A 12989-nucleotide genomic window follows, 5' to 3' on the forward strand; every position below is an offset into this window, starting at 1 on the left:
AGGTTGGGGTCCTAATTGAGCGGAACGCTTCCAGAGAGTCCACTCGGCATGACATTCATGTTTGCTGCTGTTCTGCTATATCTGGTATAGCATGTGGATGCGTATTTAAATGATGGAAACAAAAAAAAAATTTATAGGTAAACGGCAACAGTCAAATCATGGGGTTGGGGAGGAACTGGTTAATGTGCGGCGAACTGGGTGACAATGGCTATTTGATACTAGAGGCTGCTACGAACTTACGTATGGATCGGAAATGGGGATCTAGGAGAAAACAATGGGGGACTGCTGGTGATCTTCAGATTTGCATACCTGGCTGAATACTTGGATGACTTCGGCTCCTTGTGAATTTTGCATGCATCGACAACGTGAAGGTGAACGGCGGTGTGCCAGGCAAGCGGCGTGGCAGATACAACGATCTCGCTTAGCGGGGTCCCGATCAGAGGTATAAATGTGCATGTGGATGTAGGTGCCGGTGGGCCACCCGTGTTGTTATTGAAACAGATGATCGACTATGTAAACGTGCCGTGCTAATGGTGATTAGCATCATAATACGTGCGTGAAGGACATATATATTTTGAGAAAAATATGATTTTGTATATATCAGAGAGAGAAATGAACTACTCCCTCCGTCACAGTTTACAAGTCCTACGCGTATACCTAGGTTGCCAATTTTATCACCCTAATATAAACTATATAACACAAAAATTATACTTTTTAAAAATAGAACATCTAAAATTTATATTGGTATATTTTTTGTAATATATGACTTGTATTAGGTTGGTCAAATTGACGACCTAGGGATACGCGCACGCCTTGTAAACTGAGAGAGAGGGAGTAGATATAACTATTTCGGGTAACTGACAAATAGGGGATATAATATATAAAATTTAGGAGAACTCAGTACAAAAAGATAACTAATATTGAGGCGCCGTGTTTTACATCAAAAATAAAAATCTCTGATGGTCCAGGCTGGTTCGCTCAACATGGATGGTCCATGTATTATTGCCAGTGAGGTACTGGGACGGCGATCCACCAGAAGGGCAAATGCAAAAATCCAGCACCGGACTTGTTACAAGATGACATAAATGCAGTTTGTTGATCCGGAGACAGATGGTATTGATAAGCATGGCAGTGGACGCCGTGCCCACTGCCCACAAGGAGATTTTCGCGAGGCCGGCGGAGAGCGAGCCAGCAGCCGAGCAGGCGGGGCATGGCGGCGACCGCGAGGGGCAGCGTTGGGGAGATCCGGGCGGGAGACGTGGAGGCGGCCGGGCTCACGGCGGCCGACGCGGTGGCCTTTCTCGCCGCGCTCCGCTCGGCGACCGGCAAATGCGGCGCCGACGCGGCCGCTGCGTGGGCGGCGGTCGTGGCGGCGGGGGTGCTACGGCCGGACCACCCGCACGCGCTCCACCAGCTGGTGTACTACTCCGTCTACGCCGGCTGGGACCGCGCCCAGAGAGGCCCGCCGCCCTACTGGTTCCCCTCCCCGTAAGTCGCCGGCCGCCGTCCATTTTTCTTTCCTAGAAGCACAGCTGAACAGGGCTTGTCTCCCGGCGCTTAATTTGCTACCAACTGTTTGATCCAATCGGGTAGTGGGAGCAATCAATGGCTAATCCACGGTGAAAGTGACTGCTAGTCTAATTCCACGAGTCACTTAAGCTTATATGGTTCCATTTAACCCAGTATTTTTTGTCTAGCTAACAACATTTGAGTCTAACAGCAACAGTAAGATACTAGTGCTATTTTGGTACTAGCTAGCTTATAACTGCTCTGTGGATTCGCATCATTTAGCACTACTGTGTGATAGGATGACTGGTGTATATATAATTTACTTCATGACACAGTTATCATGATTGTTGCAGGACTGATTGTAAGCAAACAAATCTTGGGAGAGTGATGGAAGAGAATGGTCCCAAGCTGTTAGGAGCATCATATAAGGATCCAATTTCAAGCTTTGGCCTCTTCCACAAATTCTCTGTTCAGAACCAGGAGGTCAATTTTCCTTTCTAAATTTGGAATTTACTTCACAGACAGAACAAGTGGATAACTAGAACATCGGTTCAAAGTTTTATTTCTTCATAATAGCCTCCTAGGCGATCATTGTGTAGGTCTACTGGAAACTGGTGCTGAACGAGCTCTCCGTCAAGTTCGTACGAGAACCAAAGACGATTCTAGATGCATCAGATAAATCAAAGAAGGGAGGGTCATGGTTCCCCGGCGCAGTGCTCAACATTGCCGAATGTTGTCTGCTACCTTGGCCTTCCCAGAACAGGACAGATGATAGCATCGCTATTGTCTGGAGGAATGAGGGCTTTGGCGATTATCCGGTGAATCGTATGTCGCTGAAGGAGCTTCGCACCCAAGTGATGTATGCATTTCTTAACAAATTAAGAGTAGGGGGCATGCAGAAACCTTTAAATTTCTTCTGTTCTATTGTACAATTTCATCATCATGGTTTTGTTGCTTTGGTATTTTCAGGACTGTTGCAAATGCCCTTGATACCATATTCCGAAAGGGTGACCGGATTGCAATAGACATGCCAATGACGTGCAATGCGGTTATTGTTTATTTGGCAATCATCCTTGGAGGCTTTGTTGTTGTGGGAATAGCAGACAGTTTTGCACCCCAAGAGATTGGCAATCGCATGAGGGTCGCAAAAGCAAAGGCAATTTTTACCCAGGTTCGACTGTAGCAAGCAGCAAGTCTTACGATCATCAGTACTATAGTAGTGTTTATACTAATTCCACAGGATTTCAGGATTTCATAATTAGGGGAGGGAAGAAATTTCCACTTTACAGGTATATGATGTTTCTTTGGGCTTGTTGAGCTGTGCCCTCAGCAGAACCTTGTACTTCTTGTTGTGTGTGTGTGTGGTGAACTCGTGTTTGGTACTCGTTGCTTGTGGCGGTTTGCTTTATTTGTAAAGCGGGGCGAAAGCCTTTTTCGGTAATTATTTAGTTAATATATGTATTTCAGTAACTTAATTTGCTCAGCTTTAACAAGAAAATTGTAGTTATTTAGCAGGATCACAGCTTGTGAAAATAATCATTTTGCATTGATGTAACAATTTGTGTTTCATTTATACCTTTTTGCATGAACATACTGAACTATCACAGAACAATTCTCAGCACTTAACTAAATATGTCAAATTATATTCTTCAGCCGTGTCATGGAAGGGACTTCAGCTAAAGCTATTGTAATTCCTGCAACTGGAGATAGTCTTGGAGTTACACCAAGGAATGGTGATATGTCCTGGAAAGATTTTCTTTCTCGTGCTGCCGGGAGGTATGCAGCAAATGATCCTTCCATGTCACTCAAAATAAACAACTCTGTTCAGATGCTTTCTTTTCGTGAAAATTTGAACACCCACATTGCAAAACAGAGGTGATTTTGTGATGTGACCAACATGGGAGCGACATGTCTTGGATTTGCAGGTCATCCATGTACTCTCCAGTTTATCAATCTGCAGACGCCTTAATTAATATACTGTTTTCATCAGGAACAACTGGTAAACACTGCCTTGAGTTTCTGACACAATTTCCTTTAATCTCTGGTTGCACCGTTTCCCATGTTCACAACTTCACGTGTGATTTGATCTGTTCTATTTGCTTTTGGTGCAGGAGAGCCAAAAGTTATACCGTGGACACAACTTTGTCCCATAAGATGTGCAGCTGATACCTGGGCACATTTGGATCTTCGACCAAAGGACGTAGACTTGTGGCCTACAAATCTGGGTTGGGTTATGGGACCGATACAAATATTCTCATGCTTTCTAAATGGTGCAACATTGGCCTTATATCATGGTTCTCCACTTGGACGTGGTTTCTGCAAATTTGTGCAGGTGTGGCCTATTTTGCACCATCTCTTGGTTTAAACTGCTAAAGTTGATTTGTCCTTGTTCCATTTTTTTTAGTTAAAGTAAGCCTTGGCCTTGTTCTTATTTTTTGTATCCATTACTTCGCTTGAATCTGGTATAGATAAGGCTTACTGGCTACCTAATTAACTTCATAGTTTGTCTATTCTCCCAAGTTTTTTTTTCTATGCATCATAGAGCTTTTTCTTCTGAATGAATCAGGTAGGATTTTATCAAAAGTCCCTGCATATTATATTAGAAGCTGAGTATAAATTGTTCTTTACCCATGCGCTTCGTGATAATGTCCAAATTGCAGGATGCCCGTGTGAGTGTATTAGGATCTGTGCCTAGCTTGGTGAAGTCTTGGAAGGCAGGGAATCTTACTCAAGGGCTAGACTGGACCAAAATCAGGCAAGTTGCTACTTACACTGTTAGGAAGCATTCAACTTCATCACAAGCTCCGCTAAAGAAGCTAAATTTCTATAATCGCAGGGTACTTGCTACAACAGGGGAGGCTTCTGATATTGATGATAATCTGTGGCTATCTTCGCGTACCTGTTACAAGCCCATTGTTGAGTGCTGTGGGGGCACAGAGCTGGCATCCTCATACATTCAAGGGAGACTTTTACAGCCACAAGCTTTTGGAGCTTTCAGTGGTCCATCAATGTCCACTTGGTTTGTCATACTCGATGAACAGGGAAATCCATATGTAAGAATTGTTCGTAGAATATTCTAAGTTTGGTGATTGCGTTTGCTGTGTAAGCATTTGACGTTTGCTATGACAGCCTGATGATCTGCCTTGTTCTGGAGAAGTGGGTCTCTTCCCTTTATATTTTGGTGCTACCAATCGGCTTCTCAATGCTGACCATGATAAGGTTTACTTTGATGGAATGCCCATTTACAAAGGACGGGTATGGAGTCGCTTACCTCAATTTTTACTAAACTGCTTGACAAAATTATGAAGATGTTCGACATTTGCAGCAGTCAACTTTTTAAGCTTTATAAAATCAGTGTGTTCTCCAAGTTTTCCAGTGGAGCCCTACCGAGAAGATGAGTATGATTTAGGCATGCTATTGTGCTCTGATATAAGTTGCAATGATAAGTGTGTTATGAAAAATAGTACTAGCAACATTTGAGTCAATGTTCCCTTTGCTGAACTAATCAAATAAATCTGACTACATACTTTTAGAAGTTATCAGTAATAACCAAAATGGTGAAAGCTCACACGTTGTAACGGTATTTCTACTGCAGCAACTCCGACGACATGGAGATATAATCCAGAGGACAGTAGGTGGTTACTATATCGTGCAGGGCAGAGCAGATGACACTATGAATCTTGGAGGGATTAAGGTTGAAGCTCCCTCTTCATTGTTTTCAGTATGATGTCATCACTCTTGCATCTCATGAAACCAATTCAATATTGCTCTTGCCTGACCAGACAAGTTCAGTGGAGATCGAACGGGTTTGTAATGGCGCCGATGACGGTCTGCTAGAAACAGTAGCTGTTAGCATCAAACCTTCTGGCGGGGGACTAGAACAACTGGCTATATTGGCAGTGCTAAAAGATGGATCCACAGCATGCGATGCAAATCTTCTGAAGAGCAAGTTCCAGAGAGCCATTCAGAAGAACCTCAACCCCCTTTTCAAGGTAAGAGCTTCTCTTTTCTGACATTCAGTTCAGATGATCAGATGGGCACATCCATAATGAGGGAATTGAGATCGTTTGTTCGTCCTGACAGGTGAGCTACGTCAAAATCGTCCCCGAGTTCCCGAGAACTGCTTCAAACAAGCTTTTGAGAAGGGTCCTGAGGGATCAGCTGAAGCAAGAACTCGCGAATCGCAGCAAGCTATAACGGGCCTGAGGGATATCTATGTCTTTTCAACAGGAAAATGGATCTTCATGATCCAAGTTTATTGAACTCACGGCGTGTTACAACGGTTCGATTCCCTTTCATTCACATCGTTGGGGGTGTAGATTCATAACACTTGTTATTGTATTGTATGTGTTGAGCTCATCGGAAGTAATGAGGCGATGGTTTGCTAAAATCGGATCACTCTGTATGTTTGAAGGTTTATAAGCCATCGTATTTTCTTACGTTTTCTCTTTACATCTTTTATAAGACAAGATGAGCTGCATTATGTAGTGTCAGATCAAAGCTCAGATATGTTATTTTTTGATACTCTTGCAAACTAACGATTAAAAAAATCTGAACTTCTTTATACAGTTTCTAAAGTATCAACTATCCATTTAAAGTACCCATCAAATTCAAATCTAATTTGTGTTGGGAAAACCTCAAAGAATATTGTTGCTCTTAGATTTAATACAAGTAATTAATATGATCTCTGCATACCCAAAGAACTATCCTTTGTGACATGAGCTATCGAATATGCAAGTTTCCATATACACCAGTCATGCATGATCCCACGTCTGGAAGATTAAAACACAGATATGTTTTGATCATATACTAGAAAACAAAATCCGACTCTATGCACGCACGCCCTGCGTAGGCAGCTAATGTGTCATGTGGGAAGCTCACTTGGCAGAAGATAATTGAGCCAATTTTTCATGGGTGTCAAAGTTGAAGGGGTCAAAAGCTTAAATCAGGACGCCATCTGTTTGTTCTTGCAGAGGTCGGCTATATCATCTCAACTGTGTGTGCCAAATAGCTGAAGGAGTCAAGCTTGAGGGGGGCTCTCCAAGCCAATGAGATCACAACCACCTCATTCTTCCACACGAATCCAGCGAGCTAGCTAGAAGTAGATTAAGCACAGGAAAACGGAGATGAAAGAAGTAACCGGGGAGCACACGGTGCCACGTTGGCGTATCCCGAAATTCAAATTCTTGTGGCGATTCTAATCTCCACTGTAGAGGGCCGTGGCCAACAAAGTTCACACGGTCACAAAGACACAGCCTTCTACGCGAGCTTTGGCCACAAAATGTTTGCTCTTGCACTGAGGGTAGACCTTGAGGCAGACGGTTTCTGTCCTTTAGAAACCTTACCTGAGTGTCCGCAGTTCTGCAATCTTCCGGAGTATGCATCTACCCAACGAACTCAAGAATGACAATTTTCGTGAAGACCTCAGGGGAATCGAATCTCACTCAGGTGGAATCGTAGATCTATGTCTCCTCTTTCCTTTAACTCGCTTGCATGTAAGATTGGTGGAGATCTCAAAATTTTGGGGGGTCAACAATAGTGAGGAGAGAGTGTATGAAAATTTATAACAAAGGCCGTGCGCTAAACGATGTATCGCTACCTGACCGCTTCATGGGTGTCAGAGGTGTCCCTCGCCGAAACACGGTCGCGTTTTCCATCGTCTTCTCTGCTTCTTCTTCATGGGTGTCGGAGGTTCACGTTTCCTTGGCACGCACGCACGCACATGAATGAAAGAATGCGTTTCCTGCTCGATCGTACGTACGCGCGCGTCGAACCTGCGAGGCACGAAATGGATACAAAAAGAAATTAACCTATGGAAGCAAAATGTATAGAGTTCAAACTATATTGCGATTTAGATGCTACATAACAAAGTAGCACGAAAGTGGTACTTTGGGAACAGAACTAGTCTTCCATGGAAGCATGGAAATTTGAAATCATTACCACCATTGATCGGGATGCATAGTTTGAGATTTGTGTACCAAATTAACTAATTTTTGTAGAAGATATGGTGTACACAACGGACAAAGCATATTGACACCTGTGAAAAATCGCCGAATCAAGATATGAACATAAGTAACACAAATCAACTCAAGTGCTTCAGATTTAAGTTGTACCAGGGCGACTAGCCGGGCTGTTCCGGGCTGGCAGGCTTCTTTGTGAAACTGAAACGGTTTACCAGCGTGATGGGGAGGATGGTAGTAGGGCATGGTCCTACTGGTGAAGCAAGACGGCGAGAGGGACGCGAGGTCATCGGAGAGAGCAGCATTGGAGGCGGAGCAGCGCACGAGGGACGGGTCGCTGCACCGCAGCACTGGCTACCTGAAGCAGTTGTAGACGTCGCGGAGTGGGGTGGTGGCGGAGGTAGGTATCGCGGAGAGATTTTCTTGAATCAGGTTAATTTGGGCAGTTGGGTTAGAAATATATGCCACGAGATTGGAAGAGCATCAACGGCACATGACCCGTCTGATAAAAGTTTCCTACCAGACAACTGTATATATATAAGCGTTTTCCATTTATTTTTGCGTTATCAGTCCGGCTGTCATCTAGAAGAAGTTGTTGATCACACAAGTCCAGGGAACTGCAGCAGATAATGGATCTTTGTGATGAGCGTTACCAGCAGTCATCAGCAGTCGACCTGAGATTAACCTATATCTTGTGTTGGATGGCCCAACCCTTCCAATCTTCAATGAAGTAGCAGTGTTACGTGGCATACTGGACCGTGTGCACCAGGCCTTCATGGCCATGCCATACCCAAACACGTCCTTGCACGGCGTCGTGGGCACGCCTAGCACCATAGGATTCGCAGGCGACGAGTTGGGCTGCTGGTTTATGAACTCCACGAGGCTCCCCATGAGCCTCTTGCTGGTGGCCCTCAGCGGACTGTAGAGGTGGAAACCGTGCTCCTCGCCCTCCGACTCCACCACCGTCACCTCGCGGCGCCGCTGGATCATCCAAGGCCAACGCGAGTCGAGATCACGCATGCGGGCCGCCAGGCGGTGGCCGCGGCCCCGCAGGCTATCCTTACCGGCCACGGCGATGAGCACGCGGCGGCAAGCCAGCGATGAGATCTCCGAGGCCGGAGGGTCGATCCGGGGGTCGTCGTTGCCGGCCTGGCCGGCCGTCACGAACGGCCAGAGCCGGTCCACCCCGTTCGGTGGGAACACCGCCACGGTGGCTTCGTTGTCGTCCCACGCGAGCTCCAAAGGGAGCCGCTTGGCTCCCCAGAAGTAAGGCTGCACCATGATCAGCCCCTCGATGTCCATGATGTCGTTGTTGACTTCGTGGCTGGCGCGGACTGCCGTGTGGTAAACGATGTTGCCGCCGGCGCTGTCGCCGGCCAGGAACGTGCGCGCGGGGTCGGCGTAGCTGGCCAGCCACGGGTCGGACAAGGACGCCGCCCACTGGAGCGCGGCCCAAGCGTCGTCGTAGGCCGCAGGTATGGGGAACTCCGGCGCCAGACGGTACTCCACCGACACGACGAGGGCCCCGGCGGAGGCGGCAAGGGAGGTCGCGTAGCGGTGGTACGTCCGGCCGAAAGCGCTTTCCGTGCAGAACGAGCCGCCATGGACGTAGATGACGAGAGGAAGCCGATTCCTGCCTGCGGTCTCGGCGGCACCGCACGGGAGGAACAGGCGCACAGACACGCCGGTGGCCTTGTCGACGACGACGTCCCTCGTCGCCACCCCACGGTTGCGGGCCTGATCCGACGACGCCGGCACGAATGGACTGCGCAGGAAACGCTCGATGCTGCCGTCCTGGTACTTGCGTATGAACGGGTACATGTCCACGGAGATGTTACGTCCGTGGTTCTGATTCGCTGGAGAACTCTTGCTTGCCTGCATGGCGCAGTTGAGCTGCTCTAGTTTGGAACGCTTGTTTTGAATTGTGCCGCGTCGACGTTGGCTGCATCTCATGGGATTTTATAGAGCGATTTGCTTCATTGGCACTTTACTAATGAGATTCGGACGGAATCGACGGTAGTCGATTGGTCTGATGCATTACCTCCCATCAGACTATAGGGTAGAAGAGTTTTCCTTAGAAATATGTCTCCATGAATAAATATGACTATTTTCATTTTCAGTGTTATAAATATGCTTTGAAAGAGACCAAGTGGTTGTAGTCTGCCAATTATTGACGCGTCACGCGTAATGGTCAAATGTCATTTTCTGTTAGATCTTATCCCATTATGGCTTTACCGTTGCAGATATGCGAATATATCAACTACTTATGGGAAGGACCATATTTTCGTCGATGTTGCATTGGGTGACCACCTGCTGCCAAAAGGGTTTGATTTGGGTTAGCAGTAGCACCCGTTAACCATTTCTGTTTCTCATTATAATTATAGATTTGTTTTGTTCTTCTTCTTTTGAGCGAAAATTAATAGTCTTGGCACGTGCCAGTGCATAACTGCAGCATCCGTGCTACACACGTGTCGTTAAATTGGGCCTCCATAATTAAAAAATCTAGACAGGTTGATACAATGATTTAACAAGAATGTTATGCATTTCGCAGCAGCTTTTCGTGGAATGTCTTCTGTAAGTGCATGGAGGATATGGCACGAGCAAATGGGTTGCCGATCCAAACCTTTGCAGCATTTCACTCTTTGTCAGTTCGAAAAGAGTCTTTAAAATTAAAGATAGTTGCTTCTTGAGTGGGTAATGTATTTTCAAGCATTGTACGACCATGCGTTCATCTGCTATTAATAGCATGAAATAATGCCTATCGCGAGAGAAGCAACCGCCCCTTTCTCGCAGCTATTATGGATGACCACCTGCCCAACTAGGTCCACTAGTCATCAGCCCATGCACCTACACAGGCTAGAAATTTTTAAAAAGAAAACAGATCTTTTGAAAATAATTCAATTTTCATCGATATATCCATCTGTTAAAAATACAAAATAGACTTGGGAACATGCTTTTTAAGATGATCATTAGAAACATAAACCATTTTTCATGATTGTTAGGGCCCAATTAATACGGTGAAACCTTACATACCTTTAGTTCGTTCATGATTAAATGGTATGCTTCAATGCTACTCCCTCCGTTTCTAAATATTTGTCCTTTTAGAGATTTCAACAAGTGAGGATTATGGAGGGCGTACAAGTTTTTGCTGTGTTTCAAATCATGACAATCAACTACACAAAAAATGTAAAGATGAAGAATATATTAAGAATACCTCCTTTTGGTGATAATATATCATTGAGCAGTAGATAAACCACATAATACCACAAATTAGTACATCCATGAATGTCGGGTAAGCATATGCGTTTTCTATATACATACATGCAAGGATGGGGCAAACATTAATTAAACCCATTAAGAGTCGCCTGAATGGTGGCCAACCAGCTATGCCATGTGGCGCAAGTTGGTTGGCCATGGTGAAAAACCTTTTGAGATATTATTTTTAGATGGAGATGAGGAATTTTTTTGAAATGTTTTTTTCCTTTTCAGATGAAGGTGATGACCTCACACTTTTTTTTAAGTGGAGGGCTACACATAGTGGCGCTCGCTGGTACGTTGCGTTGGTGATATTTTCTTTTCTTTTTTACTTCTTTTTCTAGATGAAGGTGATGATTTTTTAAAATGTATTTCTAGATGAAGGCGAGGACTTCATGTATTTGTTCTAAATAAAAAATCTACGCACAACTTCCTCTTAAGTGGCGCCACTGGGTGGCGCTCCAACCACTAGTATAATTCAAGCATCATGATTAAAGATGGCATGAGGATGATTTCAACGAAAAACACACACATGACATGTTGCAAACATTTGCGGAGTTGCAACTCAGCATCTCACACTCTATAACTACTCCACAGTAGCCCCTTTCCTCTAATGATCAGTCGATGCCGCACAATTCTAGAAGCACATACAGAAAATCAAAGATGATTTTAAAATGTAGGTACACCGTAAGAGTACTATATATATAATGGCATATAATCTGATTATAAAGAAAAGATGCAGGGTTAAGAAACTGTAAGTATGAAGCTACCATACAATCCCTACAGTTCATATTTTTTCAAGCCCCACATGTCGAATCATATACTTACAATAAGTTGTGCGCAATATAATTGATAAATTTATATTATTTCATATAAAAAGTTATCTAAAAATATAATAATTGACTACACAACATTTGTGAGTAATATCTGAGTATGCAATAATTGTTAGCATATTCTTTGCCTTCATTCAAAGTGATACAGATACAGCCAGAGCCATGATAAGGTTGGGGGACCACCATTTAGCAGCCCGGCACCAGCAAACGTTAGGATCGCAAAAATATTTGCGACTTCTGCCGCTAACGTGCAAGATCAGCATGACACAAAGAGCTCGTGTAGAGTCAGACATAGGTGGGCACATGATTTCTCCACCTTGCACCAATGACTGGTGGCTTTGACAACATGTACACCAGAGGAAAAAAAATCAAATGCTTATTCTTTTTCTATGAAAAACAACATTAGGTGGGGGCTGGTACGCACTACTGGGAGATGCAACGATAGCCAGATCTGTTTTGTTTTGTTTTGATTGGAACACGGGTCGTAGATGTTGTCTGTTTTTTTAAATGGCTGGACATGAGTGTTGAGGAATCCTTTTAAACCTTTTTCACTATACGTGATAGATGTCTTGTTTTGTTTTTGAAAGAACTTGGACGTGGGGGTTAAGGACTTTTTGTTCTGTACGTATAACCATATGTACTTTCTATTTTGATTGAAACATGGATGTGGGTGTGTGTTTTAATGAATGACTGAACACAAGTAATGATAATCCTTTATAAGTATGTGATAGTTCAGGAATCATTTTTTAGTACGTGATGAATGTCTCTTCTTGGACTCTCGTATAAGAAAAGATTCCATGATTCTTTATCTTCAAGGACTCCAGTATTTTATTTTAAAGTTTCACTATTCCTTTGTTGATCCTAGCCATACAATTTATATCCTAAGGTTAATTTTATGTTCTTTTGAGGATCGATTAACGTGGAGGCTTCATTGGTGCTTCTAATTAGTAAAAATAAAAACGAGCCGGGACTCCTCTCTATGTGACGGTTGTAAATCTCTAATCTGGAGATCAGATGGTCAATTTACTTTGTTTGCTAGGATTAACTTCCTTTTTGATGTGAGGCTTTCCTTTTATTTTGAGGGAACTGACCCAGGATTTATTTATTTTGTATACCATTAACGTTGAACATGTCAGATGTCTTTTTTGTGGGACGGGACCATCTCTGTTACGCTAGTTTTCCTTTTATCCTGGACGTAAATTCTACAATCCAATGATGTAATTAATTTTTATGATGTGGATTAATGAGAGTACATAAAAGGTGCCTCCAATTAGTAAGATAAAATGTTCTTTTGAGGATTAACGTGGAGACTTCATTGGTGCTTCTAATTAGTAAATATATATATAAGATAAGATATAAGATATACGATTTTTTGGGTAAGCTAGCTCACATCTACTTATGAAGTGATGGCTGTCGCTATACGTTTATGGGT

General features: G+C 43.9%; 2 protein-coding genes across 3 annotated transcripts; one reads left to right on the plus strand and one right to left on the minus strand.

Annotated features, from left to right (window-relative positions):
• The first annotated feature begins 1184 nt into the window (after nt 1-1184).
• Nucleotides 1185-6031, plus strand: LOC119329826 (probable acyl-activating enzyme 18, peroxisomal). Of its 2 annotated transcripts, XM_037602920.1 has the most exons (14): nt 1189-1488; nt 1863-1992; nt 2109-2368; nt 2479-2680; nt 2758-2798; nt 3163-3285; nt 3435-3508; nt 3621-3841; nt 4170-4264; nt 4346-4562; nt 4639-4764; nt 5105-5203; nt 5292-5501; nt 5593-6028. In XM_037602920.1, exons 1-14 carry the CDS (start codon nt 1211-1213, stop codon nt 5704-5706), a joined length of 2190 nt encoding a protein of 729 aa, XP_037458817.1. In that variant the 5' UTR covers nt 1189-1210; the 3' UTR covers nt 5707-6028. The 2 variants fall into 2 exon arrangements, with proteins under 2 accessions (XP_037458816.1, XP_037458817.1); XM_037602919.1 differs by having other exon boundaries at nt 1185-1488; nt 4170-4562; nt 5593-6031.
• A 1376-nt stretch (nt 6032-7407) lies between these two features.
• Nucleotides 7408-9433, minus strand: LOC119328270 (probable carboxylesterase 5). Its single transcript, XM_037601285.1, has one exon. The coding sequence runs from the start codon at nt 9420-9422 to the stop codon at nt 8052-8054; it is 1371 nt and encodes a 456-aa protein (XP_037457182.1). The 5' UTR covers nt 9423-9433; the 3' UTR covers nt 7408-8051.
• Between the last annotated feature and the right edge of the window lie 3556 nt (nt 9434-12989).

This window comes from Triticum dicoccoides, chromosome 7A (genome assembly GCF_002162155.2).
Source record: "Triticum dicoccoides isolate Atlit2015 ecotype Zavitan chromosome 7A, WEW_v2.0, whole genome shotgun sequence".
In the NCBI taxonomy this organism is placed as follows: Eukaryota; Viridiplantae; Streptophyta; class Magnoliopsida; order Poales; family Poaceae; genus Triticum; species Triticum dicoccoides.

Bases quoted from the DNA above. Each gene is read 5' to 3' on its own strand.
- LOC119329826 (XM_037602919.1), top strand. From the start codon at position 1,211: ATGGCGGCGACCGCGAGGGGCAGCGTTGGGGAGATCCGGGCGGGAGAC. The intron at 2,681-2,757 runs GTTCGACTGTAG...ACAGGATTTCAG, and splicing joins CAAAGGCAATTTTTACCCAG to GATTTCATAATTAGGGGAGG. The intron at 5,502-5,592 runs GTAAGAGCTTCT...TCGTCCTGACAG, and splicing joins ACCTCAACCCCCTTTTCAAG to GTGAGCTACGTCAAAATCGT.
- LOC119328270 (XM_037601285.1), bottom strand. From the start codon at position 9,422: ATGAGATGCAGCCAACGTCGACGCGGCACAATTCAAAACAAGCGTTCC.